The sequence below is a fragment of the Arabidopsis lyrata genome (assembly GCF_000004255.2).
Source record: "Arabidopsis lyrata subsp. lyrata unplaced genomic scaffold ARALYscaffold_8, whole genome shotgun sequence".
Lineage (NCBI taxonomy): Eukaryota > Viridiplantae > Streptophyta > Magnoliopsida > Brassicales > Brassicaceae > Arabidopsis > Arabidopsis lyrata.
The window spans coordinates 13,639,004-13,667,003 of NW_003302548.1; the positions used below are offsets into that span (position 1 = coordinate 13,639,004).

General features: G+C 33.4%; 9 protein-coding genes across 9 annotated transcripts in view; 8 read left to right on the forward strand and 1 right to left on the reverse strand.

Moving 5' to 3' along the window:
* LOC9300102 overlaps positions 1–1,095 on the reverse strand; it is a 2,658-nt gene extending 1,563 nt beyond the window's left edge. The window contains exons 1-2 of the mRNA XM_021015761.1: positions 660–1,095; positions 4–515 (exon numbers count right to left, since the gene is read on the reverse strand). Coding sequence (XP_020871420.1) covers positions 4–515; positions 660–1,083 — 936 coding nt within the window. The 5' untranslated portion in view covers positions 1,084–1,095. The remainder of the gene's footprint in view (positions 1–3; positions 516–659) is intronic.
* Positions 1,096–4,464: 3,369 nt separating this feature from the next.
* LOC9301847 lies at positions 4,465–5,185 on the forward strand. Its single transcript, XM_002863980.2, is given in 3 exon segments — positions 4,465–4,868; positions 4,870–5,069; positions 5,071–5,185. Coding segments are annotated over 3 exon segments (393 nt in total). The 5' UTR covers positions 4,465–4,790.
* Positions 5,186–5,973: 788 nt separating this feature from the next.
* LOC9300103 (probable protein S-acyltransferase 9) lies at positions 5,974–8,882 on the forward strand. Its single transcript, XM_021015570.1, has 5 exons — positions 5,974–6,255; positions 6,795–6,980; positions 7,364–7,663; positions 7,849–8,082; positions 8,158–8,882. The coding sequence occupies exons 1-5, from the start codon at positions 6,217–6,219 to the stop codon at positions 8,641–8,643; spliced, it is 1,245 nt and encodes a 414-aa protein (XP_020871229.1). The 5' UTR covers positions 5,974–6,216; the 3' UTR covers positions 8,644–8,882.
* Positions 8,883–9,125: 243 nt separating this feature from the next.
* On the forward strand, positions 9,126–10,407 carry LOC9300104. The gene is made up of 2 exons (XM_002863982.2): positions 9,126–9,403; positions 9,800–10,407. Exons 1-2 carry the CDS (start codon positions 9,218–9,220, stop codon positions 10,175–10,177), a joined length of 564 nt encoding a protein of 187 aa, XP_002864028.1. The 5' UTR covers positions 9,126–9,217; the 3' UTR covers positions 10,178–10,407.
* Positions 10,408–11,185: 778 nt separating this feature from the next.
* On the forward strand, positions 11,186–12,395 carry LOC9300105. Its single transcript, XM_002863983.2, has 2 exons — positions 11,186–11,506; positions 11,793–12,395. The coding sequence occupies exons 1-2, from the start codon at positions 11,318–11,320 to the stop codon at positions 12,141–12,143; spliced, it is 540 nt and encodes a 179-aa protein (XP_002864029.1). The 5' UTR covers positions 11,186–11,317; the 3' UTR covers positions 12,144–12,395.
* Positions 12,396–12,474: 79 nt separating this feature from the next.
* On the forward strand, positions 12,475–13,945 carry LOC9300106. Its single transcript, XM_002863984.2, has 2 exons — positions 12,475–13,143; positions 13,457–13,945. The coding sequence occupies exons 1-2, from the start codon at positions 12,922–12,924 to the stop codon at positions 13,805–13,807; spliced, it is 573 nt and encodes a 190-aa protein (XP_002864030.2). The 5' UTR covers positions 12,475–12,921; the 3' UTR covers positions 13,808–13,945.
* Positions 13,946–15,248: 1,303 nt separating this feature from the next.
* On the forward strand, positions 15,249–16,542 carry LOC9300107. Its single transcript, XM_002863985.2, has 2 exons — positions 15,249–15,767; positions 16,137–16,542. The coding sequence occupies exons 1-2, from the start codon at positions 15,570–15,572 to the stop codon at positions 16,488–16,490; spliced, it is 552 nt and encodes a 183-aa protein (XP_002864031.1). The 5' UTR covers positions 15,249–15,569; the 3' UTR covers positions 16,491–16,542.
* Positions 16,543–21,697: 5,155 nt separating this feature from the next.
* On the forward strand, positions 21,698–23,099 carry LOC9300108. Its single transcript, XM_002863986.2, has 2 exons — positions 21,698–22,075; positions 22,374–23,099. The coding sequence occupies exons 1-2, from the start codon at positions 21,896–21,898 to the stop codon at positions 22,722–22,724; spliced, it is 531 nt and encodes a 176-aa protein (XP_002864032.1). The 5' UTR covers positions 21,698–21,895; the 3' UTR covers positions 22,725–23,099.
* Positions 23,100–23,718: 619 nt separating this feature from the next.
* On the forward strand, positions 23,719–25,163 carry LOC9300109 (ethylene-responsive transcription factor ERF110). Its single transcript, XM_002863987.2, has 2 exons — positions 23,719–24,247; positions 24,454–25,163. Exons 1-2 carry the CDS (start codon positions 24,073–24,075, stop codon positions 24,933–24,935), a joined length of 657 nt encoding a protein of 218 aa, XP_002864033.2. The 5' UTR covers positions 23,719–24,072; the 3' UTR covers positions 24,936–25,163.
* The last annotated feature ends 2,837 nt before the right edge of the window (positions 25,164–28,000 follow it).

Genomic DNA, 28,000 nt, shown 5'->3' on the forward strand with positions numbered 1-28,000 from the left:
AACATGAGAAAATCTTGGTGTTTGAGTTGTTTCCCATTTCAAACACAAAGGATACTCAGATCTCGATGTAACACATTCTGTTGCAAACGCTGAGCCCAAAGATGGAACTGCGCTGAAGGCCCATAGTAGTATCGCCATTGCAAATCCCTTTACTTCATATGTGCCTCTTGCCCAAGTATTCTCATTTATCCGTTGGATGCTTGTAGCAAGAACCCTATATGCATGCTTGCCCCACGGTTGAGATGTGTAGATTGCGAATTCTGAAGCATGTACCAGTCTAGACAAAGGGATTTTCTCCAACGAACCTGGTGTAAAGAGAAAGGCTTCTGTCAAAATTACCATACCTAGACTCAGTTTCTCTTCAGCATCCAGCGGATGCAGCTGATTTGGTTCAAACAAACGTTTTTGGAGTTGTTCCAGCGTAAAATGCTCTTTCTGAGTCCAGAAATATGGAGCTTTTGATGGAGCTTTGCCTTTTCGAAGCATTTCACTATCAATCAGGTCACACTGAACACCTGTAAGTGAATACAAATTTGATATTAGAGTTTTATAAAAACTTGTAAAACACATTGTTAAATGTTTTTAAATACATTGTAAAACTTTTAAAACACATTGTAAATTGATTAAAAACTTACAAAACAAAACTAATTTAGATATACCTGTGGTAAGCAAGAATTCTCTCTCTGAGAATCGCATTGGCTGGGAGTCAAATGTGAACCAGAGATTCTTCTCCTTTAAAAGCAACCTTCGCTGCATCAAGAAGTGGAAAATCTTCCCCGAAAAATTAACTCCACTTCTTTTTGCTAGTTCAATAATAGGACCAAGGAAAGAGGCTTTAATTAGATTAAACTGTTCCTCCCCTAGTGCGAGCTCAACTTTTTTGACCAAATGCGTTTCGAAATGTTGAATAACAACAGCTCCAATGTTTGGTTCAAACCCGGGATTATATATACGGGGCGGTAGGTTAAGCACATCCAATGAGTCATTGTTAGACATCTGCGTAAAAACCAAGCATAAAAACCATATCAAGAATGTAAAACATTTAAAACGGTTGTAAAATACAGAAAAGGAATAATTCAGCATTTAAGACCTTTTTAAAACGGTTGTAAATTACAGCAAATGAATAATTCAGCATTAATAACGAACCTTTAAAAAATGTTGTAAAATCCACAGTTAACGGTTATAAAATCAAGAAATGGAATAAATCAGAGAGGATATACCCTAAATCAAGCATTAAGAAGCATTTACAAGTTAAGAACGAACCTTTAAAAATGTTGTAAAATCTACAGTTCAAAATCAAGCAGTCAAATCAAGCGTTATCAGTCAATAATGAGATCAAAAAAGCTTCAAGAAGACCAAACTTTCACAGAAACACAGAATCTAACCACAGAATCAAACCAATGTTGTAAAATCTACAGTTCAAAATCAAGCAGTCAAATCAAGCGTTATCAGTCAATAATGAGATCAAAAAAGCTTCAAGAAGACCAAACTTTCACAGAAACACAGAATCTAACCACAGAATCAAACCACAGAATCTAACTTCCAAAAGACAAACCTTTCAAAAAAGCTTCTAAAACATAGTGAGGAATCTAACCTGGAATCGATGTGGGACAGATCGAAATAAAACACAGACGGAGACGGAGACGCTGAGAAATCAAAATCGAACAAAAAGATGTTAACGCCGATCGAAATCGAACAGATCAAATCGAAAACGAACAACGAGATTTTACCACCGATAGAAAGCGAAATCGAAAGGAGACGCCGATTTGATATCGGAATCGAGATATCGGAATCGAGATCGGAAAATCGTCGCCGATCGAAATGAGAGAAAGAGAGAGAATGGTTGAGAGAACCGTGCAGATCTTAGGTTATGAAAGCAAGGGTACTTTGGTCATATTTGAATTAATTAAGGGGTATTTTTAAAAATGACAAGCAAAAAGGGGCAATGTTAAAAAAGGGTGTGTGAAACAGGACATTATTAACAATTTCTCTACATTTATTTGATTTATTTTTCATCACTCAAAGTAAAAAAAAAAAAGGTTGCCAAAATATTTATCTAAATGGAAATAGTATAGACTAAATGTTACGTTTAAAAAGTTGAGTCATCTCATCAAAACCCAATTAATAGAAGAATTTAATTTAAAAATTATGTATTAAAACCAATTGAATATCATGTAACGTTTTCTAGTTTTTTCCTAACTCTTCCTAACTTTGTTTCTTTTGATTTATTTTAAACCATAAGTTCTATAATTTTAAGTCAATCTTAATTCCAAAAAATCATTTCTTTTACCTGATTGGTATACTTGACATGTATTTCAAATCTAAAATTTTCTCTAATTTCTTTTGCCAAAATATTTATCTAAATGCAAGGAAATATATAGTATAGACTAAAATGTTATGTTTAAATAGTTGAGTCCTCTCGCACAATTAATATAAGAAATTTAAATTAAAAATCATGTATTAAAGTTAATTAAAAATCATGTAACGTTTTCTTTCACTAATTGAGTAACTTATTCATCTCCACTAAAATTCTATTAAAATCCTAAAATCCTAATAACTTATGAACTAATAACGTATGAAGTATGGAATAATATAATGCCCCACTAAACTCTTAGTACCTTAAACTCATTTGTTATAAATAGTTGCCTTTCCTTTCATTACAATACTCATATCTTTCCCAAATTATTTTTTCTATACACATATACTACTATAAATTTTATATTTATTCATAAAACATTAAATATTTTCATCAAGATAGATGCATGATTATACATGGCATCTGTTTTTAGATGATTTATCTCTTACCAAAATCAAAAAGGCGAACATGAAATCAATCCGTCTAGAGCTTTTCAGAATTATTGTTGTGTATAAATTATATAGATATCGTCTTCACTCTTCTCTGTGAATGTCGATGTAAACGTGCTATATCATATTAATTTGGATTCATATCTTTTGATTTTATAGTAATATAAAGTTTTACGTTTGTTCTTAAAGGTTTTAATTTTAATTTTATTTTTGAATTAGTTCTTCATAAACAAATCTCTATGTATCTATAAAAGGATCTCATTTATCTACCTCATATGTCAAATTATTTTTCATAGTAGAGTTTCTAATTTTACTTTTTCCGAATTCCGTTCTTTTACTTTTGATTGAAACTTATTATTTTTTCTCTTGATTTCATATTATCGCTCACATTAAAAAACCATATGAGATAGTTTTTTCATAATGTGGTCAACTTTGATTTATAGATTTGGTTTTTTTATGATATCCCTAACTTAGATTTTGGCTTTGTTTTTATATGATTTATCCCTAGTCAATTAGAAGGATATGTTAATTTTAGTGACATCATTATTTTTACATAGAGTTTAAAACTCTCTATTTATTAAAGATTTTCATTTTTAAAAATTTTCCCTAATTTTTAACTCACCAATGAGATCACCTATACATACATAGAAAATCTTCTAAAATTGAATGTGAGTGTCGTGATCAGCTATAGAATATGGACAATAATTCAGTTATTGTCAGAATTCTCTTCGTACAGTATGTGGTATTCCTCTGTTTTCTTTTCTCTTTAGTTGATGAAATTAAGTTATTGCATGAACTTGATGTTTCAATCACTAATTGTTGATGTTTTTGTTAAGATTATCATGGTTCGAAATGTCCCAAGATATGGTATATAAATCCATCGTTGACGAAAGAAAGCCGATGGATGTTGATCGAACATTCGAACTCCTCGTTGGTGCCGTAATTAGTGATTGAAATATCAAGTTCGTGCAACAACTTGGATTCATCAACATCCATTGGTAATGTAAAAAAGATATCAACATCCATGAGCTGTCTTTTATCAAAAACGGGTTTACCATATATTAGGACATGTTCAAACCATCAAATGATGATTTTAACAAAAATATCAACAATTAATGTTACTTAATGTTACTTTCTATCTCAATAATCTGCTTAATGTTACTTTCTATCTCTAAAATACTTTTAGTGACCATACTTGATGTAGGAGATGAGATAAGTGCAGTAGGAGGTAGAGGTGTGAGTATTAGCAAAAACTTAGTTGCAGTTGTAGATCTACAAAACTGGAGAGGCAATTATGAAAAAATAGGCAATTGAAAACATGGAATTTTTATCAGGTTAAATCCTCCAGATCCACCGCCTCCACCCCTCGAAAGGCATGCTTCCCCTGTGATCTCATCCACCTTCCTTCCTCATCCTCTTTACTCGCGGTATTTCGCTACCGTCTCTCGGGTTGAAACTAGGGTTGTGTCTTCTAGTGACATTCTTAACGTATTTATGCGACCTCCTACTTCAGTATGCAGATCTATATATTACCGATTTCATTTCGGGTCCGTACAAGTATACATTTGTCTTGTTGTTTTCTTTCCCTTATTTAGCTAGGGATAGTTTATCTTCATTTGCTATATTGGATACAATCCTTGATAGGATCTATCTTTGGGAATGTGAGTCTCTTATTGTATGGTTTATCTCAAGGCTCTTGTTAATTGCTTGGACTGTTTATGTTTGGGCCTTCGTTGCCATTCTTACTCCTTTGTGGAGATGTTTGTTCTATCAATTTCTTCTTTGTGAGAAAATTGTTTAGTTGCAGGGATGAAATCCTTCTTTGGTGTTGCTAGGCTTGCCATCTCATCTCTCACTGGTATGGGATGGTCCTTCATCATTTCTTCTGAAGTTCTCCTGCTTGATGGTTCTATCCTTAGCCGAAAGGATTGGTGTTTTGAAGACATTCAAAGTCACCTTGCATCTAAAAAGCTATCGCTTCGACAATGCTTCATTATTGTCCTTGTAGCAGACAGTTTGGCACTCAAGAAAGCATTCTTAGATGCTTGTTTTGCTTCTTTGAAGCAAATTCTCTTCCCAAAATTCCCTCTTGTTTGGAGTCCTATGGATGATCAAGACTTGTCGGTATTGCAAGGTTCCTCCTCCCGACTGATAGTCTCCTCTACCTTTGTCGAAGAGTTTATAACCGTTCAGGTTATTATCCATGTGGTCAATCAAGAAGATATTGAGATTGTACTTGTTTGTTGGTCTCTTATATTCTCCTTGTGATTTGTAACTTATCTATCCCTCGTTTAGCTATCTTTTGATGGCCTTTTTGGCGCTTGTTGCCTTACTACTTTGTATTTCCTTACCTTTGGATGTATTTCCTATTCTGTTTTAGGTTGAGACTCTTTAGGTTAATGAAAATCAGATGTTTGACTAAAAAAAAAAAAATACTAATAATAAATATAGTACACTACTAATTCACAAGGTGTAAAAAGTACAAGAATCACTGCATAAATGGCAAATGAACCAAGTCACATTATTATCCCCTAGATCACCAATCAATAAAAAAGTTTTAAATAACACGGGACATGCTATATGGCGGGAGAGGTGTGAATCGACTTTATAAAAATTTAAAATATCATTAACATGACGCTTCAATACGAGTTAAATTCTTATTTTATTATTTATTAACATCATCAATATTGTACATGTCGATCATATTGATTTACTAAAAACTGTGTGAAACAAACATTTTGTTCCGCGATATACAGCGAGTTAAATCCTAGTTTCATTATATGAAAATATGTGAGAATTTGGTCTATCTCCAATTATAATGATAAACACAAAATTAGTCTAAAGATGATCAAACATTGTGATATTTGTTTTCGTGCCAAACAAACACGTGATTTGGTGGGATATTTTGGTAGTCTTTTGTCCATGGTAGCAATTTTTTGCCTCTTGTTTCATGATTAAGACTATCTCTTGGCATTTCATGTCTTTTCTAGCCATTCAGTATAAATCTTGTACTTGTAGCTAAAATGTTCTTAAACCGGACCAGACACTGGCTCAACCCAATTTCGGCTACAAAACCGGTCCGGTTTTTAAAACATTAAAAAATATATAATTTAATATGCGTAATTAAAAAAAAAAAAAAAAAAAAAGGAACAAAACTGTAATGTTCGTCTCTCTCGGGAGACAATCCAGAAACGAAACGCCTTTTGTGAGCGAGAGAAGAGAAGAGAGAAGAGATCACACCACACAAAAACTTCAATTTTGTTTTGGAAATTTGTTGCTAGAGAGAGAGAGAGACAACACTTAGGTTTTGGTGACTCCAATTCTGAAACGAAATGAATCGGTGAAGAAATTTGTTTAGGATCCTCAAGAGAGTGTAGCGAGGAGTAGTCTCTGATCCGTTCGCTGATTCCAATGGCGAGACGGGTCTTCGAAGCCTGGAAGGGAAGTAATGTAAGGTCCTTTGACTCTCGATTTCCCTTTTTTCTGGAATCTGCATTTCAAGAAATCTACAATTATTTGTTAGGTTTTCGTAAAGGCGACGTTTTTATCACTTCACTGTCGTAGTTTTATGTGGATTTGATTTATATAGCATGTAAGTTTTGTGAGTACAATGTAGACATTTTGTGTGTGAAGAGAGCATTTTCAGTGAGATTACATCGGTGAGCTTTATTGGATTCATCTAGATATGTCGAATTTTGTGTATTGAATGTGTTTAAAGTTCGAATCTTTTTCACTGTTGATAGTGATGAAGGTCTAAGTATGAACATGAATATCTTGGTTGTTAGATTTGGTTTGTTTCCATGCTGTTGTGATCGCCATATTTTCGACATTGATGAGCTTTCTAGTCATCATTGGTTCACTCTCCAAGCATTTTTCGCCAACTTTATTGTCAATGGAACCCATTAAACACTTTTGAATATAGCTTTTAATGCTTTGCTCCATGCTGTATTTTATACTGAACATGATTCTCTTTTGTTGCTCTTTTGCAGAAGTTTTTATTTGGTGGGAGATTGATTTTTGGGCCAGATGCTTGGTCTATTCCTTTTACCTTCCTGCTCATCATAACTCCAGTTTGTTTCTTTTCTGTATTTGTTGCAACACATCTTCGCCGCGAGCTCTTACCAAACAATGCGGGACATGTGTTTTTAGTGGCAGGAGTCCTATTTACTGTCTTTGTAAGTCTTCTCCAATGCCCATTTGATATGTGATCACATGAATTTTTGTATACCTTTTAACTTATCATGGGATATTATAGGAACTCTTTTTTATAAAAAAATTTGAATGTTGATTATATAAATGCATCATAGTATGATTCACTGGTAATCATAACACAATAAGTTAAGAATCTAACCAAAATAATGAAATCACTCCACAAGAAAATGTATCGTACTATGTTCATTGTTATGTTCTTTCCTCTAGCTTAGAGATAAAGTTTGAGGTATTACGTTGAATGTTTGTCACTTTTTGTATGGCTTTCGGATTATGTTTTTATGGGCAGGTTTAGTGTTCTTACCTCATTTATGCTTTAAAAAAAAATCATATAACTGCTTTTTAATAGGTACTGATCCTTCTATTCCTCACTTCTGCGCGGGATCCTGGAATCGTTCCAAGAAATTCGCATCCGCCAGAGGAAGAACTATGCTATGATACAACTGCATCAAGTGATGGAAGACAAACACCCACTGTTCAAATTCCTAGGACGAAGGAAGTCATGGTTTATGGCGTTTCTGTTAGAGTTAAATATTGTGATACATGCATGCTTTATCGGCCTCCTCGTTGCTCCCATTGTTCCATTTGCAACAACTGTGTTGAGCGCTTTGATCATCATTGCCCTTGGGTAGGCCAATGCATTGGAGTGGTAAGCTGATTCAAAATCATATTAAACTAGGAAGATATGCAGTTCATAACTTCTTATAGGCTGAAAAATGTGCAGGATTTTCTATAAAAGGATTTCATATTTGAGGATCTGGTTTATCTGTTGTTGACAAAACTGTGAACTTAATTTTCCATCTTGACATTTTGTTTTGTGGGTGTTGTGGGCAGAGAAACTATAGGTACTTCTTTATGTTTGTTTCTTCGGCAACTATTCTCTGCATCTACATTTTTTCGATGTCGGCATTATACATCAAGGTTCTGATGGATAACCATCAAGGTACTGTGTGGAGGGCAATGCGAGAATCACCCTGGGCGGTTATGCTGATGATATATTGCTTTATTTCCCTGTGGTTTGTTGGAGGGCTTACTGGGTTTCACTTGTACCTCATTAGCACAAACCAGGTTAGTTTTGTTCTGCTCCGGGTATGTATTGTGTAAACTGTGTCTCATCTGATACCTTGCATTGCGATTTTTCAGACGACCTATGAGAATTTCCGGTACAGATCAGACAACAGAATCAACGTTTATAACCGTGGGTGTTCAAACAATTTTCTTGAGACATTTTGCTCAAAAGTTAAACCCTCGAGGAATGACTTCAGAGCGTTCATCAAAGAAGAATCTCCAAAGAATATTACATTGGCTACCACATGGGAACGACCGGAAGAAGCAGATGAAGAAAATAGGGAGGAACGGCGTCAGAAGGTGGAAGACGATCTAGACATCGATGAAGATGTTTTGAAACTCCAGCACTGTTTAAATGTCGAAGAGGGCAGCGATACAGCGCATCACAAGATCGATATTGACCAAATGAGAGTCGGGTCTAATGAGAGAGCACCAACAATTCGATCAGAAGCCAGGCACGGAAACTGGGAAACAAGACGTAATGTACAAGAGGACGACGTAATTGCTGGTTCTTCAGTAAGGGAAAGTAGAAGCTATGCAGCTGCAGAGGAGGGACGGTGATTGGTGAACTATGGTAGTAAAGAGGGTAATTCTTTTGAAGCTTTTCTCTTTCTTACTAAGTTTTATTGTTTTCAATTTTTCATTAATTTACGGGTATGGTTCGATTTGGGAGTTGTGAACACTATCTGTGAATAAGTTTAGTGTAAGCGTAGGGGTCAAATTAAGTTTTAACTATTCAACTTTTTGAATGTTTTGCCGTGATGATTGATTAATGATTTCTAATGATTTAGGTTACTCTCTCTATTGCCTTAAAATAGACGAAACCACAGTTTTATCTTACAGTTTTTCTTTCTAAATAAAGAAAGGCGATAAGTTTGAATATTTATGTCTGCTGACCAAAGTTAAAGGAACCATGACAATGACCTATTTATAGCGATCGTCCAAACTGAGAACACACTAAATTTAGTAAAAATTGACCAAATTTGACGCAGTTGACATTCTTAAATTAGACTGCCCATTTGTATATATATGACCCAAAGTGATATTGCCTCACTCAACCAACAAAAGCTAAAACCAAAATCTTATTCCCCATACTTAGAGGTTAAGAGAAATAAAACCTTTTTCCGGCGACGAAATGGCTTCTTACTCTGGTTGTTTCCTCGTCGTTACTTTGGCAGTTCTGTCACAATTTCTCTTAGCCCCAGCTTCAGCCTTGGTCAACAGAGAATTCATCGATGCCAATTGCCAACGAGTCAAAAACAAACAATTCTGCATCCAAACATTGACCACCTATCCTCCTACCGCTGCTGCCACCGGCCTGGTACTAACCATCTAACCACATAGCTATTCAATCATAATTCTAAACTAAAACACATCTATATAGGTTTTGATGGTTTGTGCGTCTATGGTAACAACTAACAACATTTAAATGAAATTTCGTAAAAACTTCAATGCAAAAAGTGTGAAGAACCAAATTCGAACTTTTAAGCTACCATTCAATAAAATTCATTAAAATCGCTTATGTGTTCATTTGAACTCCTTCAAATTCAATCCCCTTTACCAATCTTTCAAAATTTTATTATTTGTTCATAGCAAAACGTAAATACCAAACTCAATAGAAATTATTTTGACTCAACATTTGTTTTAAGGAGTTTTTATATATAGGTGTTTAAAAAGGTCATTACAATTTTGAAACTACTTATGTTTTAATCTGTAGTTGCCATTGGCGGAGGCCGTGGTCGGCCTTGCAATATCCCATTGCGAGAAAACAGCCGGTTTCGCAGCCGAGACAGCCAAAAAGGACGCAACATTGAAGACGCAGTTCAATGAGTGCCACGACGCCTATGTTGGTATTTTGGCTTCTCTAAAAAGCGCTCTATTGGAACTCAAGGACTCACCAGACACTGCCAACTACGACGTCATGGTTTCTGGCGATGAAATAAGGCGTGTGAAGGGTTTGGTCGAGAAAAACACCGATACCGCTTCCAAGACGCTTATGGAGATGACATTGCAGATGGAGAAGCTTCTTGATCTCGCTGCTGGAGCCACCGATGCTGTTGACGACGATGATGAGAACTTACATCGTCGTGCTTGAAGTTTGAAACTAAGTCGGGTTTTATTTTTTCGGTTTTTGGTTTACTTTTGTTAAAAAAATATGAATGGATTCAAATGACATATATATAAAAACTTTTATATGTCACTGATAATTGAATCTTAGGATAAGTTTCAAATTGTAATATTTGTTAATTTCGAAGCAAGTAATTGCTATGCATTCGAGCGTATAAATACGTTAGTTAGCTCTCAAATGGAGATTTTAGATTTCAACCTTACGTTGGTTTTAAGAGTCATGAAGCTAGAGAGTTAATACAAGAACATAATTTAATTAATGAGAAAGACTTTTATGGATTTTATAACACTTTAGTATAACAAATTTAATTATATATTGAAAGTTTATTGAATAGAATTAATTATAAATTACAAAATATAAATAATAATATATCTAAAAATAGTTGAAAACTTTATTAGTGTAAAAATAAATAAAAATTAAATTTGTATTAAAATTTTAAGAATCATGATTATTTTAAGAAAATGAGCAAAAAATAGATATGGAAAGAAAAACTTGCTAGAAAAAAAAAAAGAAAGGACATGAGAAGTCATGAAGCAAAAAAACAAAAAAAAACTCAATGGGGTCATAAATGAGTTTGGCCAAAATTTTGTCAAAACTTACACAATTGTTTTCTATAATATAAAACAACTTTAAAATCTTTTTTTTTGTTGTTGTTATATAAAACTTTTAAAATCTTTTTAATAGGAGAATAAATCCACCACTATCTTCCATGTCATGTGTTGTGTTTGTCCAAGTTTCTTTTTAGAAAGGGTATAATTAATTAATTATCCATTTCCACATTAAATGTGTTTTAGTTTTATTTTTATAAAAGCTACCCTTAAATATGCCATTGATCTAATATTAGTGTCATTGCTCTAAAATTAGGTCATTTTATGGTTCATTCACCAAATTCTCCAAAAAAAGATAACAATAAGAAGATTGACCACAAATTGTGATCCATCTGTACTTTTTTAGATTGAAAATATGAAATTCTAAAGAGAAAGTAAATGGAAATTAAAACCTAAAGATTCACCATGGGCAAGGGGTACTATCTAACATGCGTGCAAGTATTATATAAACCTAACCACAATTGATGAACAATACAATTCCAAAATCTGAATTCTAACAATGGCTTCTTCCTCCTACTATTTTGGCCTAGTTTCTCTTGCAGTTCTGTCACCATTTCTCTTAATCTCTGCTTCGGCCACAAATTACATCGACGCCATATGTCAACGTGTTACCGACAAAGCCTTCTGTGCCAAAACTTTGAACGCATACCCTGCCGCATACCCTGCCGCTGCTTCTGCCACCAGCCAGGTACTATAATAATATCTATCTTCCAAAACCAATAGATAGAGATATATATTTTTTATTTTTTGGTTTATCAAAAAAAGATATATATATCACTTGTGGTTGGAAAAATAAATGATATATCACTTGTTACTTTCCAAAAGATATAGAAAAAAAGGTTTATAGTTTCTTTGATCAATTACATATTTTTGTTAAATTAATAAATCTTTTGGTTGTCGAAGGTTTTTTTTTTTGTTTTTTTTTTGATAATATTACAGACAGATGATTTTTTTTTTTTTTTTTCAACTTGTAGTTTCAAGCAGCTGTGGCCACGCTCAACCTAGCCATAGCTTATGCCGATAAGTGTGCGGGTTTCAGTGGAAATGCGGCAAAGGAGAATCCAAACTTGAAGACGCAGTTTGCGGCGAGCCAAGATGCCTTTATGACCATTAGCAAGTCTGTCAAGAGCGCTGCCTCGGAACTCAAGGTATCGCCAGACACTGCCAACTATGACGTCATGGTTTGTAGTGATAGCATAGCGGTGGTGAAGAATTCGGTAGGGAAAAATTCAGACAATGCGTCGAAGACTGTTATGACGATGACATTGATGATGGAGAAGCTTCTTGCTATCGCGGTTGGAGCCACTGTCGCTGTTGGCGGGTAAAGACAACGATAAGAACATATACCATCGTCAGATTTTCCATTTTTCGTTTTACCCCTGGTTGAAGGTTGTGGTTATTTATTTTACCAAGTAAAAAAGGTTGTGATTATTTATTTTACTTCTTTACAATACAGTGTTTAGTTTTTAAGATCAATACATTTTTTCTTTCGATTGAACATATGTATTTGATGAAAACTTGCTTAGTGAATTTTAAATTGATTTGGAAATCTAAGGACCACTAAATTTTGACCCGCACGTACCTGCTAGGTTTCATATTTTAAGAAATTTGTTATAAATCACTTTCACTTTTATTATATTACTTAAGAAAACCGGAAACTTTTGAAAAACAAAGTTAAGATGTTAGCAAAAATCTTACATCTAGAAGAGTTAAAAGATTAACACAAAATTCTTCAATTCTGGATAATTATGATCTTTGTGTTATTCTTTTCAGAAGGTAATTTTTTTTTTCATTTTTAAAATTTAATGTAATTTGTATTTAGATGCTGCTAGATTTTGTGAAATTATATGTCATCTAAAGAATTTTTTCTATACTTATTTTTCTCCAACCTAAGAAACTTTATGAAGTATAATAATATATTATATCTTAATCAAATCTTAGTAAATTGGTCGAGAATAATATGAAACATATTTTGTTGAACGAGATACCTTTTGCCTTCAATCTAAAAGGTCGGTAGAATAGAAAAATAGAAATGGAAAATAAAAGATTGAGTCCCAACTAACCAAATTCTACTTGATTTTCTTCTTCTTCTAAGCAGCATATATGACGCCTTCACAAACAACAACGGTAGAGGAGGAAATGGCTTTTTCCTCAGTTTGTTTCTTTTTCGTTTCCATGGCAGTTCTATCCGAAATTCTCTTAATATCTCCTTCAGCCTTAACATCCACAAAGTATATTGATGCGATATGCCAACATGTGGAAAACGGTACCTTCTGCATGCAAATGTTGAGAACCTATCCTCCCGCGGTTTCTGCCACCGACTTGGTACTAATCTTAAGCCACATATCTGTTGAATTTATAATATGATATATATTGTATGTAGTAAAATGGAAATAGTTCAAACTGGAAAAGAAAAAGAACACATGGTCTAATCAAAAAATATGCGAGAAAAAAAGTATATTGCCAAAATTTTCCCTTCTTTATTTTATATAGAGGCAAAAGTTTTGTAGTATAAGATAAAAAAAAAATAGTTTGGAATTGCCATTATCTTTATAATTCATTTTTAGTTCGTTAACATAAAATATGAAAACTTCTAGGAAACAACTGTCAATAATTGTATTTTCTAATCTATATATAGTTTTCACTCGCTAACATCGTGATCAACCTCGGCATATCCTACGCCAACAACACGGGGGGTTATGCCGCCGAGACAGCAAAGAGAGAGCCTACATTGAAGGCGCAGTTCAATTCATGCCAGCATGAATATGACGGTATTCAATTGTATCTAAGAATGGCAAGGGGGGAGCTCAAGGAATCTCCAATGAGTGCAAACTATGACATTTTCCGTTGTACGGACATCACCATGTACGTGAAAGATTTGGTCGGGGGAAACAGAGACACCGCCTCGAAAACGTTCATGGAGATGACATTGCAAATGGAAAACCTTATTGATGTCGCCATTGGAGCGACAGTAGCTCTTGGCGGGTGAATATGACACATACAGTCGTGGTTGGTGTTAAAAGCTGGCTCAGGTTTTCAATTTATAGTTTGCATTTCTTCAAAATTGTAATGATTTAATTTTCTGCAACGAAAATCAATACTCCCTCCGTTTTCGAATAGTTGTCGTTTTAGAGCTTTTTTTTTGTTTTAAATTAGTTGTCGTTTTAAGGTAATAATGTAATTTATGCCAATAACTACCCAAATTACCCTCATTTTATTGAACACAAATTATTTGTAAATAATTACTTGTCATTTTTATGAGGTTAATATAGTCATTGTATACATTTCTTAATTTGTCCAAATACAGTTAAAACGACAACTTTTAAAAAACAGAGGGAGTATATCATTAAGTTGTCTTGGAAAAGAAGTACAAGACTAAGGTTGATAGGTATTAGGTGGGTTTTTCACTAAGAGACTTCCACTAGCTTGGAATGATTTTAAGATTATCTCAATCACAAGCGAAAATCTCTGAGCCTCAAAGAATTAATTGTCAAGGTGCGGGCTTAGTCGACAAACTGAAAAACAAATGTGGCTCAAATTCATGAGAACTATGTGAGTTTGGCTGAGCACAAGGACAAGGGTGAAAACAAAGTTCCTCATTAAGCTTCCTTAAGTTTCAAGAAGCAGAATGTCAAAAACCAATTGCTTATGTTGTTTAGTCTTTTGATATTTGACATGAACCACTAAGGCATATGCATTATATATCTATTTGTAGAATGATTAATTTGAACCCGAATTCGAAATGCAAAACAAGTAAATTAAAACAAATGTGACGTATACGTACATGCCTAACACACAAAAACCATAATTACCACATGTTGAAAGAACTACTGAACATATTCTTATTCTCTTTCTGTTAAAGTTTCCATTCACCATCCAAAAGTTGCTAATTTTCCCAAAATAAAACCATTCGTCTTATCATATATGCAGTTACAATGGATATTTCTTTTAAAAGCTTTTGAAAATAGAAAACTATAGTCGAGGTTTATTGGTTCATAGATTTTAATTGATTTAGAAATTCAAAACAAAACCATGTGTTATTGGATCCTTGATTATAATTTTTCTATCAAAATCACGTTATCCACTCATGATTTCTAAATACTTGTTAAAATCATGTGTTATTCTTTTAATGATTTATTGTTGGATTTTCAAAATTCAAATTAGATTTAAATGAATTTGAAAGTTAAAAATAGAAAGGTTAAAATCCATGGATAAACTATGCTATTTCAAAATTCATATATATCTTATCTCAAATCAATGAAGATTTCTAAATCCTATATGGTTATAATCATTGAACTAATAAAGCCTCATTAATAAATCGTAGGTATTAAATTAATTCTTTTTATAGCTTTTGAAAATAAGAATATAGTCTTATAAATTTTACGTTACTAAAATAGAGTGACCAGCCAAAAAGTCAAAAAAAACTTGGCCAAAAAAAAAAAGTAATTAAACCTAGTCAACAAATTGTATAGATTGTTCTAAGATGAAAAATAAGGAAAGTATAATTTCAACAAACCAGTCAGATTTCAGCACAGAATGAAAATGAAAGAATAATACTAATCAGATTTTATTTTTTTACTAAAGATAGTAATAAATTCATGACTTACAAGAGAAGTTTTAGTCCCTTACACACACACATATATATACTTGACCCATATAAACAATAAACACAAACGTCCAAAAGCAAATCCAAAAGTTGAATCTTAATTAACGTATAGGTTGAGAGAAACAAAACGTTCTCCGACGAAGAAATGGCTTCTTCTTCTCATTGTTTCTTGATCGTTTCAGTGGCACTTCTATTGCAAGTTCTCGTATCCCCTGTTTCGGCATTAACCTTAACCTCCACAAAATACATCGATAAACTATGCCAGATGCCATTAGTCGACAGTAAACCCTTCTGTTTGCAAACATTGAGTGCCTATCCTCCTGCTGCTTCTGCCACTGGCTTGGTAATATCTAAACCCATATCTCCAATCAAATTAGTTTTTGAATTGCATATACTTTTATCCAACGTTTACATGTCAATTGATTTTTCGAAACTATGTTTTCATTATCATCTATGTTTTCTTAAATTTTTTTTTTTTTAATCATGGATTATCAGCCTAATAAATCTTGAAAACAAAAACAATTATTGAATGTTGTGGTTCGAAAAAAAAAAATTTGAACCACTTTTCAAACACATAAAATATATATATATATATATATATATATATATATATATATATATATATATATTTTGACTCATTCTTAAAGCAATATTTTTTCTTTTGAAATAATATGTACATCGTATTTTGAGAAATATATATTTTAATCTACAGCTCCCACTTGCGTCAGCCGTGATCCGCGGCATTGTCCTACCGCAAGCCAAGAAGTCGGCGAGTTTTGCAGATGAAGCAGCAAAAAAGGAGCCGAACTTGAAGACACAGTTCCAGACGTGCAAAGAGGCCTATGAAAGTATTGGAGATTCTCTCATGAGCGCTCTTGAAGAACTCAAGCGCTCTCCAAATGTCGCAACCTATGATGTAATGACTTGTACCGACCACACAAGCCAAGTGAAGAATTTGGTCGGTAAAAACAGAGACGTGGCTTCGAAGACTCTCATAGAGATGACAATGCAAATGGAGAAGCTCCTTCCTCTCGCTCTTGGATCCACACAAGTTGTTGGCGGGTGAAGACGAAGATGATAACATATACCATCGTACTTATCTTAATATATTATTAAAAACTATCTTAGATATATATACAGTCAAACATTTATAAATTAATACTCGATTAATTAATAAGTATTATAAATTAATAAAAATTCTCGGTTCACATATAAATTTATCAATATATATATGTAAGAATATTTAGTGAAATATGACTTTAGTATTATTTATTTTTCTTACATTTTCATTAATGTTTGGTAAAGTTCACTTCTAATGTTTTTACTACATCAAAAATTTTTGTGTTGTTTTCTAGACATAATAATTGTGTTTTTACTTGTAATTGGTTATAGAAGGATTTTGATTTTAACCAAAAAAAAATTTCTTTAGATTAAAAATAAAGTTTTAAGAAATTACAAAATCACACAAATCTCTCTAAAAATCAATAACTGTTAATTTATAGTTCAATTAATACCTCTATATATAAACTAATAGAATTTTATGGTCCCGATATTTTTAATTTATAGATGTTTTACTGTATATGTATAATTTAATTGTAAAAGGTTGAAAATGAAAACTATTTTATTATATCTTATAATTGCAAAAGGTTCATATTTGCAAACCCCATATGTTAAGTTATTAACTAGGAATGTCTCTTCCAAGAAAAGATTTCTTGGATTTTTCAAAAGCTCAAAGAAGTTAAAAGCTCTAATGGATACGTAATGACCTAAACACCCCCAAAACTTGACTGTGATTAATGAGAACTAATGTTTTCAATATCTATTAGGCTTTGAATTGTTGGTAGATATGATGCGGTTCAGACTAATTAAGTCGGATTAGTCTGCACTTAATTTATCATTCAACAAATTAGACCGATATACGACACCTAGGCCTACAAAAGTTCATACTAATTTACACTCGAAGAGAAAACTCCATACTGTGTTGATTCTACTATTAGTCTAAGATTTTCATTCTACTCCTTATAAGCTCCATACCAATTCCATACAAATAGTAAGAATCAGACTAAATTGTATCTCTCCAACTAGTTGGATCCGAGTACTTGTTTTTCATTAGTTAGATTTTTGTTTCTATTTAATGTATAAGAAAAAAATACAAAGTGGCTTATGTATGACCCAATTGTTTCAGTTAATAGAACCTATATTAATCAGCCCAATTGCAAAGAAGACAATTAGATGAACAAAAGCCCATATATTGGAGGTGAAGAGCAATTTGTACCAACTGGTTTTACGGTCGAGTAGTGATCGTAGCGAACCACATCTAAAATAAATTTAATTTAATTTAGTTTATAGTTAAATTTCAATTTTCTTTAACTTATTTTACTTTTTTATATTTTTGAAATTTTTTTCTTATAACTTATTGTTTGAAAATGATAAAATTTAGTAGAAAACTGGTCAAAAATTTCTTTCCCATTTCTTACGAATGATCCTACGAAGGTATTTCGTAGAAAATTTCCTATGAAATTATATTTTTAACCGTTTTCCTACGTTTTTTGTGGTAGGAAATCGAATGTTTTTTTGTAGTCCCGCTAATAGTACATGGGAAAATTAGAAATAAAGGAGCTCTAAAAAAAAGTTTGACCATATACACTTTTTTTTTTATAATGTCACTTTGGACTAAAATACCTCTACTCTCTATTTTAAGCATTTTTGAATGATTTTACCAAAAAAACATGTAGATATACAAGATTATAGATGATTTGAAAAAAAAAATTGATGATTTAGTTGAAAAAGTTGATTTTTTGATGGATAAAGTTTCGTCTAAAATTATTAGAATATGTTTTCTAGCGTTCTACGAATATCAAAATTTATATTCTAAACTTTTGTACATGTTCTACGAAAATCAGAGTTTGTATTCTAAATTTTTGTACATGTTCTATGACTTTTAGATTAGATACATGTTCTAACAAATTCAGAAGACCGGAATACAATTTCCAAAAATCCTTAGAACATGTATTCTACGCTTTTCTTCATGTTCTAATTTTAGTCAGAAAATCTATTCTACGATTTATAACATGTTCTAAAAACGTTAGAAAACGTATAATTATTTTAGAATCCGTTTTCTAGTATAATATAGATTTCAATTTCTGAAAAGTTTTAGAATTCCTAAATATAGAAAGTGAATCTTTCAAAAAGGAAACTGAATATTTATTAAATATTACGTTTTTATTGTTTAGATTACGATCTGAGGATGGTTAGAATACGTATTCTAATATTTTCAGATGAAAAAAAAAATTAAAAACGAAAATCTAGAGGGTGAAATCGTTTTTTAGCCCTAATCGTCAAAGTCTTCTTCTTTCACCTCTTCCTTTTAAGTCCACGTTGGAAGGTTAGACTAATTTGGTAGATTTGTCGTTGTTTTTCCCCGTTCTGTGCCACGTTTTGTCATTTGGTATATACCCATATGCTGATGATGTGTATACAACTGCCACTTGGAGATCATTATATGAGGAAACTATTAATCCAATAGGTGTTCCTGAAGATGAATGGCGCGTCCCAGAGGTTGTTGAATCTGCAAAAGTTTTACTACCTGAAACAAGAAGACAACCTGGTAGACGAAGAAAACGAAGATATGAATCAGCTGAAGACAAGATAAAAGCATCACAACAGTCACAATTATCAAAAAAGCATAAGTGCGGCTGTTGTGGTAAAGAAGGTCATAATCGAGTAACATGTGATGTAGCAATATAAGGTTTGTGATCTTGATCTGACTACTAGTTTAAAACTTAAGTATAGATTCCCTACTTTTATATTTTGTTTTGATAATTGTTTTCTTTATCTTTTTCAGGATTATGTTGTAACTGCTCTCATTGAACGTTTCTAGTTACCACTATGGATTTTGAACTTCTTTCTCATTTCATGATTATTTTCGCATTTTTTATTTCAGATTTGAATTTCCTGGTACTCTATGTTTGAATTTTTGTTCTCATAATTGGAATCCCTACTACTCTTATGTTCGTGGTTTTGCTTTGAGTTTCGGATTGACTTATCACTAAATTAAGTATATACAACATAAGTTCCGAGACCAATTTAACATAATTTAAAAATAAACGTAAGAACCATAGTCTCAACCTGGGAAAACGGCCTATTCCTCCCTAAACTAAGTTGCTTTGGCTGATTCATCCCTGAAACTTTGTCTTGTGCCTAAACCCATGAACTAACATAGAGTTTGAATTTCCTCCCTGAACAAAACAAATCCGGACTAAACCCACAAATCGTTAAACGCCGTTATTGTTCCGTTAACGAACATCTGACTAGGATGCCACATCATCGATCTAAGTGACTGTGTTTTGAGGGGAAAAAGGCCTATTCCCCCATAAACTAAGTTGTTTTGGCTAATTCATCCCTGTAATTTTATCTCATGCCCAAAACCCACATGAACTAACATAAAATTTGAATGTCCTACATGAACAAAACAAATCCAGACTAAACCCACAAATCGTTAAACGATGTTAATGTTCCGTTAATGACCAGCTGCTAAACAATGTTACTGTTCCGTTAATGATCAGCTGACTAGATCTTGTGAATACAAGTGCATAAAGTAGTAAAGAGTTTTTTCCAGTAAGTAGGCGATGCCTTTTCTAGGTCTTCTCTCATCTTTATATAGATACTCTTCCTAGGTTATTCGGTCTGAGGTCCGCATTAACCTCTCCTACATCATAGGTCCATGCCGAGATCTCGCCTCACTTAGTCCTGATTCGGAGCCAGCTCCGCTTCTCTTCACTATGGGCTTATGAGCCTAACGTATCTCCCACTTGTTATTTTTGTTGGTGGATTCGGAGGTGCTGAATCTAGCTCCAACTAAACCTGTTCAAGCACACATCTGAAAATTCATCAAAATCTTAGAATTCATACCCTAAAACACCTTTAATCCCAGCAACTGTCTATTCAATTAGGTTCTTCATCCATCAATTTAGTCCAGATTTGTTTTGTGCATGTAAGAAATTCAAACTTTATGTTAGTTCATGTGGGTTTTGGGCATGAGATAAAATTACAGGGATGAATTAGCCAAAACAACTTAGTTTATGGGGGAATAGGCCGTTTTCACCTCAAAACACAGTCGCTTAGATCGATGATGTGGCCTCCTAGTCAGATGTTCGTTAACGGAACAATAACGGCGTTTAACGATTTGTGGGTTTAGTCCGGATTTGTTTTGTTCAGGGAGGAAATTCAAACTCTATGTTAGTTCATGTGGGTTTAGGCACGAGACAAAGTTTCAGGGATGAATTAGCCAAAGCAACTTAGTTTAGGGAGGAATATGCCGTTTTCCCGTCTCAACTTACCAAGTAGGAATTTTCATTTAGTTTATTGTTTATCGATGAGGGAAGTTGATATGTTGTGTTTTTATCGGTTTTGAGTCTTTGTTTTCTTTCCTACATCATATGTTTTATAGAGTCAAAGTGTGTTTTTAGAGTATTTTAGTCTTTTATCGAGTCTTTACAGGTTTTAGGTTGCTTTGGAGGAAAACGAGCTGTTTTGGGTTATAAACACACTTTTGGAGATGTAGTTTCGTTTAGAAGTGTCATACGTTTGGTCTCAGATGGAATGCTTCACACCGTTAGATCTTTCTGAATTTTTGACACAAGCTATATGAAGATGTTATCTTGATTTTTCAAGTAGTTTGAAGGAAATCTAACGGTGCATTCAAGAGTTATACCCAAATTAGTGAAGACAGGTCAATCTGGCGAAAGAATGAGGGTATCTGAATTATGTAAATAAAATAGAAAATAATTTTTTTAAAATTTTGTTAATTATATTTTCGAAAATATGAGGGTAAATTTGGGTTTTAATTTTTAAAAAACCTATTTCACCAAACTTTTTATATAAAAGTATATATGGACATTTATCCATTAAAACATCCTTTATTTCTAATTTTCCCCATAGTACATAAGACAAAAAAAACCCGGCCTATACTTGTACACGCTAAGACGAGTTTCACTAGATGTAATAAAATGAGAAATTTTGAAAAGAAAAAAATTAACGAAAATCAAGTGAATATTATATATTATGGGTGGAAGAATCTTACTCTAAAATATATACTGTATGTGCAGAAATTAGTTGCATGCTATCAAAACCCATTTTAACAAAAGAAGTTGCATGCTATAATATTTTGGTGTACTACTGTACTGTAGTTTGGCATAATCTTTTGAAAATAAAATCAAAGCTTTTTTTTCTTCTTCTTAACAACTGTCCACAGATCGTGATCCACTGTATATTTTAGTTTCTATTTAAGAGAGTGTAAATCTGAATGAGTAGAGAAAGTAAATCGGAAATTAATAACATCTAATAAACTTTTGATACATTTCCAATTTTGAAGAAGATGAGTAAGGGTAGGGTTTATGCGTGCAAGATATATAAATAACCACGATTCTCAAACAAACAAAGGTTAAACAAAAATCTGAATACTAACGAAGGATGGCTTCCTCTTCCTATAGTTTTGTCTTTGTTTCTGTGGCACTTCTGCTACAACTTCTCTTAGGCTCTGCTTCGGCCTCCACAAAGTACATCGAAGACATATGCGAACATGTCAACAACAAAACCTTCTGCGTCGAAACTCTAAACGCATATCCTCCGGCGGTTTCTGCCACCGGCAAGGTACTAATATTTTAATACACATCTTTATTTTTCTTAACCATTACATAGAGATATCACTTGTTACTATCTCAATTACATTGTTCATAATAAAATTTCGAAATTATATTTAAATAAAAGTATATATATTGCAACCCTAAAGATTCAGGATTGTAAATGAAGTCATGAAGTCAAAAATCACTAGGATCGTATTTGTTAATGGAACTATGTTTTTTTTTGGGGTAAAATTGTGCAATTATATATGTTCATGTTTCATTCTCAGTCATAGACACATAATGTTTTTCATTATTCTAATATGTAGTTCCAAGCGGCTAAGGCCGTGCTCCGCCTTGGCAAATCTTACGCCCTAAAATCGGCGAGTTTCATTAGAAAAGCAGCGAAGGATAAACCTAGCTTGATGAAGCAATTCAAGGCGTGTCAAGATGCCTACGTGCACGTTGCAATGTCTCTCAAGAGTGCTGCGTCGGAACTCAAAGAATCGCCGGAAACTGCAAACTATGACGTCATGGTTTGTACCGACAGCACGACGATAGTGAAGGATTTGGTCGGGAAAAATAGAGATGTGGCAGCCAAGAAAGTCATGACGATGACATTGAAGATGGAGAATCTCATTGCCCTAGCTGTTGGAGCCACCGAAGCTGTTGGTGGATGAAGATGACCATGAGAACACGTACCGTCGTTAGATTTTCCATTTTTTGGTTTAGTTTTGTTAAAGATTTTTTTATTGGTTAAACTTTTCTCGGATATTGTGGTGATTTAATTCTTGGGGATGTGCAATATTTTGTTTTTAACAGGATCAATACATTTCCTTTTTTTCACTGAAACATATGGATATGTTTAAAACTATTTTAATCTATGATCTAATAATTGCAGCAGAATGTTAGCAAACCAATATTTTATGTCATCATTAGTCAGAATTTCCTTAACTTTTTTATTTGTTACCTTGTTGAAAAGAAAAAGAGATGTCAATATCTTTATTCCTAAAATATCATGAATTTGTCAAGCTATATAGTATAAGGCTAGTTTTCCTAATTTTTAAAAAACATTTTTTCTAAAGTTCTGAAAGAATTAAATATGAATTTAATTATTTCTTTTTCGGAGCTAGCAAATTATTTCGTAAGTGACTTTAAGGGTAATGGTTCTTAAGGAGGCCTAAATACTTTCGGCCGTTAGTTTATTGGGCCCAAATGAAACTATCATTTTAGGAAAGACTAGGACAAATAAACCGAACCGAATATACCGAACCAAAACCGAAGAAAAAAAAAACGAACCGAACCGAACCGAAAATTTGAAAATAACCGAATGGATAGTAAATTTCGTAATCGAAATAACCGTAACCGAATCGGTACCGAACCGAAATATTTCGGGTAACCAAAATATCCGAAATACAATTATATTTTTAAAATAATTTATTATTTATAGACCAAATAATCAAAAATACTTGAAAAATATGTAAAAATAGTTAAAATACTCGAAAATAATCGAAATATATCCAAAAATATCCGAAAATACTCAAAAATAACCGAAATATCCGAAAATATCATAAGCAAAATAACTGAATGAATACTAAATTTTAAAACCGAAAAAACCGGAACCGAACCGAAATTTTAAAATATCCGAGTGGATACTAAATTTTGAAACCGAAAAAACCGAAACCGAATGGACCCAACCGATAACCGAACGGTTAACCGAAAGCCCAGTCCTAAGACGATGAGTTTTGTCCCGTGTTTAAAATTAATTTAGATGTATATATACACAGCTTCTGGTTTGTGTGACAACTTTGTTTCCATATATAAATTAGTCAAGCCTCTATAGATAGACTACATTCGGAAAAAATACTAGTTTATTGGTGTTATTTGTCGCTCCTCAAGGTGGCAAACCAAGGAGAACAAGAAGAGTCCAGGGCCAATGAGCCTGAGGGTATCGAATCAGTGGTTGATGACGTCTACAATTTTGAAGACGACCCTGTTGTTGATAGGTTCAATAGGTTCGGCACGGAGATGTCTGCCATGGTCTCGGCTTTGACACAGGTTGTTTCTGCTCGCTCTCAGACTGAGGCCGAAGGGGCTCACTCTTCTTCCTCTTCGGCTGGACAGAAGAGAGGTTGGCTTGGAATCGATTCTGTGCCTATTCCCTCCCCATTTGCTCGAGTAGACTCTTCACTTAGTCCGATCGGTGAGTCTATATGTTAAATTCGTGTTTTCGGATTTTGCCTACTTTGCTTATGGACTCTTAACATCTTACAAAAGTATTTTCGTTAGTTGTTTCTGTTTGTGTTCACTTTTGACGTTTGTGCTAGCAAAAATATTCAAAGATGATTTCATCAAATGTTAAAGAAACATTTCACACGTAAAAGCCTAAATAATCACTATTTTGTACAGAAGAATCAACAAGCAAGGCATTACCAGAGGAAGCAAGGGAGAAAAGAAGGAGATACAGGGGAGTAAGGCAAAGACCATGGGGCAAATGGGCGGCTGAGATACGCGATCCACATAGAGCCGCTAGAGTTTGGCTCGGGACGTTTGATACAGCGGAAGCCGCGGCTAGAGCCTACGACGAGGCTGCACTCAGGTTCCGTGGAAATAAAGCAAAGCTTAATTTCCCAGAGGATGTAAGAATTCTTCCTCCTCCTCCTCCTCTTCTTCCTCCACCAGCTGACACGGCGGCGAATAAAGCAGAAGAGGATCTGATAAATTATTGGAGTTATTCAAAGTTGTTGCAAAGTTCAGACCAACGGTTAATCCCCGAGCGAGGACAAGAAGAGAGTACCAACATACTAGAACATTTACCAATGGAACAACCTTTGCCTCCTTCAAGTTCTGGTCCAAGTTCCTCTGATTTTTGTGGACCTTCCTCTACCTAATACATTACATATTTCACTTTTATTAACAAACAGTCTACAAAACCATTTAAATACGTAGCTAAAAGAAAATGATTTTTCTTGTCTCTATACATTGCTAAGTGCTAAACAATATATATTGTACTCTGTTTTGCCTTAAGTAATCTCTCTCTTTTCGTTGTAGAATCTTTCTTTATCATCCAAATTTCATTTCCTCGTTCTAGTTTCGTATCTCATTATGTCAAAACGATTTTATATTGGTTAAATATATATAACAATACTCAAACAAGCTCCTCTACAAGTTTAGTATCGAAATAGTTCTCCATTGTGATCCGAATCGTATTTGTAAGAAAGAAAGAAAAAAATAACTTGAAAAACAAGCAGAGTTAGGCCAGTGACAAAAATTAGGCAAGATGCAGCATAAGAGTAGGCAATAGGTTAGCTCCATGTCACGTACATGGTACATTTTGAGCTATCTTGACAAAAGCTTTCCATGATTCTTGTCTTGGACCATCATTCATTTTCCCGACTTTTTTGAAATTATATTTCATGATTCATGCATGTCAAAGAGAAAACGTTAGGTCGCCGAGACGACGTAACTCAACTTATATATAATTATGCACTCTTTAATTTTAAATCAATACTTTTAACTAATATCTTGATAATATTTTTAGCCGAAGAAAATCTAAAATAGAAAACATAAAGGCAAGAAAAAATAAAAATTTATTCTGTGAAACCATTAAAATATTACATTCCTCGTCCAATACAATGTCAAATTCTAGAACTGATTACATTTTTTTTTTTAAATAGACTAGCCAATCATAATAAAGATTTATGATGGTGTAAGGGTCATCGGTCATTTCCTTTTCTTTGTGATTCGTTTCACTGACTTTTCTTTTATTATTCCAGTGATATTTTTGTTCCATCTTCATTTATCGTTTCCTTAAGATATTGTTTCAAGTAATCCCAGTTTAGTCGTCAGTCGTCACCAGAAATAACGGTGTCGTCCGTAAGTAGGATTTTTCCCATTTTGATGTAATCCATGACCATCATGAGGTTTTTGCATGCAAACCTCTTCCTCAAGTTCCCCTTGAAAAATGCATCCTTTACTACACATCAGTTTAGTTGAGTGGCCACTTCTTGTTCATCGTAACTAAGAAGAGTATTCATTTTGATTGTAAATTTTTTGCTCATGTACTATAACCACCGTTTCATCGTATGAATCACTTATTGATTTCATGAGAGAAGTTGGGTGTTCAGCCGTGATATATGTTTCCACAAGGATTAAACGGAGGTTAGACCAAAAGGCTAGTGGCCTAGTGCGTGATAGTACAAAGATGTTGGTTTTCTTGTGTCCGAGGTTCAATAAACGGAGAGGCATTCTTTATATAAAAATAGGCTAAAGACTGACTCTAGGTACCAAAAGAGATTATGGGCTAAAGGTTCGGATGTCCAGCGGTTTTAAAAAAAAATGTAAACGGAGTTTGAATATATATGGTTGGGTTTAGATTTTAAGATTATAGTTTTATGAGTCTCAACGAGTCTTAGGACGACAATTAGGGTTTGGCATGTTGGGATTGGAGCTTAGATTTTACAATATAGGGTTTTGATATGAAAAATTAACTTTTCATATGATGAAGATGAACAATATTATTATAGGGTAAACACAAAAGTTTTTAGTAATGTGAAACTTTTCAAAAGCTTACTAATGTGAAAATTAATTTGAAAAAGAGATTTTCAGAGAGAATTTAAGTTTTTCTTGTAGGTTTAACAATATGTTTATTTGTGTCTAACACTTATCAACATTGACTGACTTAAGTACTTAGACTAAATTCACATCTATATCTACTATATATCTTGTACGTACAACCGGAGGAAGCCATTTTTGTAATCTTCTCTAAAACTTGCAAAGACTTTCATTCATATAAGAAAACACGTGAAGAAAAAGAAGAGTGATAAACTAAGCCATCTTTAAACACTTTCTCTTTCGGGGAAAATGAACAAAAACAATAAGAAAGTAGAAAAACACACTCGCTCATAGAAAATGGAAAAGTAAGGTACATAAGACAACACATCGAGCATGTGTCGCGAACTGTGGAGAACGGTTGGGTCCCATTTTCTGCTTGACGTGCCGTTATTCTCTTTTCTTTCTTAGCATATGTACCAATGATCAAACTTATAAGATGACATTGCATGTATAACGTTCAAAAAAGATATAGCTTATATATTTTTGAGAAGTTAGAAAAATCACATATATCTAGATTTCATACAGAAAATCATATACTTATGCAAGAGGCTCACCTTATCGTTAGCTACTCACCCACACCTTAGGTCTCTCACCGACGATTTAGCTCTGTTTTTAACTCTATTTTTAACTCTCAATAATTTCAGCTTAAAGTTTACATCTATTGTAAAATAGATTTTTGGGTTTGAATAAACCTTACACTCAAATCAAAAACAAATTATTTATTTAGTGTTTAATTGGCTTAAACATAGTAGATGAGAGTGTTTTTGTGAAGTTTCCAAAAAATATACAATCCGATTTCAAAAGTTATTAAATGATTTATATAATTGATATATGCGTTGACAACAAATGCAATAATATTTTTTTTTTTTTTGACATCTAGATTTATTATTTATTGCAAATTATGAGAACTGTTACATAGACGATTCTACAACGGACAATTTCTTCCGACCCATATTAGATCCACGATAGACGACACTTCCTTCTCCATGCTCTTGACGGACACCTTCAATGATCCACGACCTAACGACACTTCTCTCTCTGCGTAGAATCCTGGCGAACGGCTATAATTGTACTTCGATTGAGATCTCCTGCACACTTGCCTCCTTTAATCTGCAAATTTATTAATAAATCGTAATATCTGGGACTCAAACCCCAGACCTCTTGGTGTAGAAGCATTAATTAACCCTTAGTCAACCAATGGGCCAAGGAGGCTTCCACATGCAATAATAGTTAACAATAAAATTACCAAAATAAATAGAAATATATAATTTGTATAAAAATATGAATGACAATTTTTAACAAAAAGTACGACTGTAATATTTGTTGTTTCTCTTACATCCTG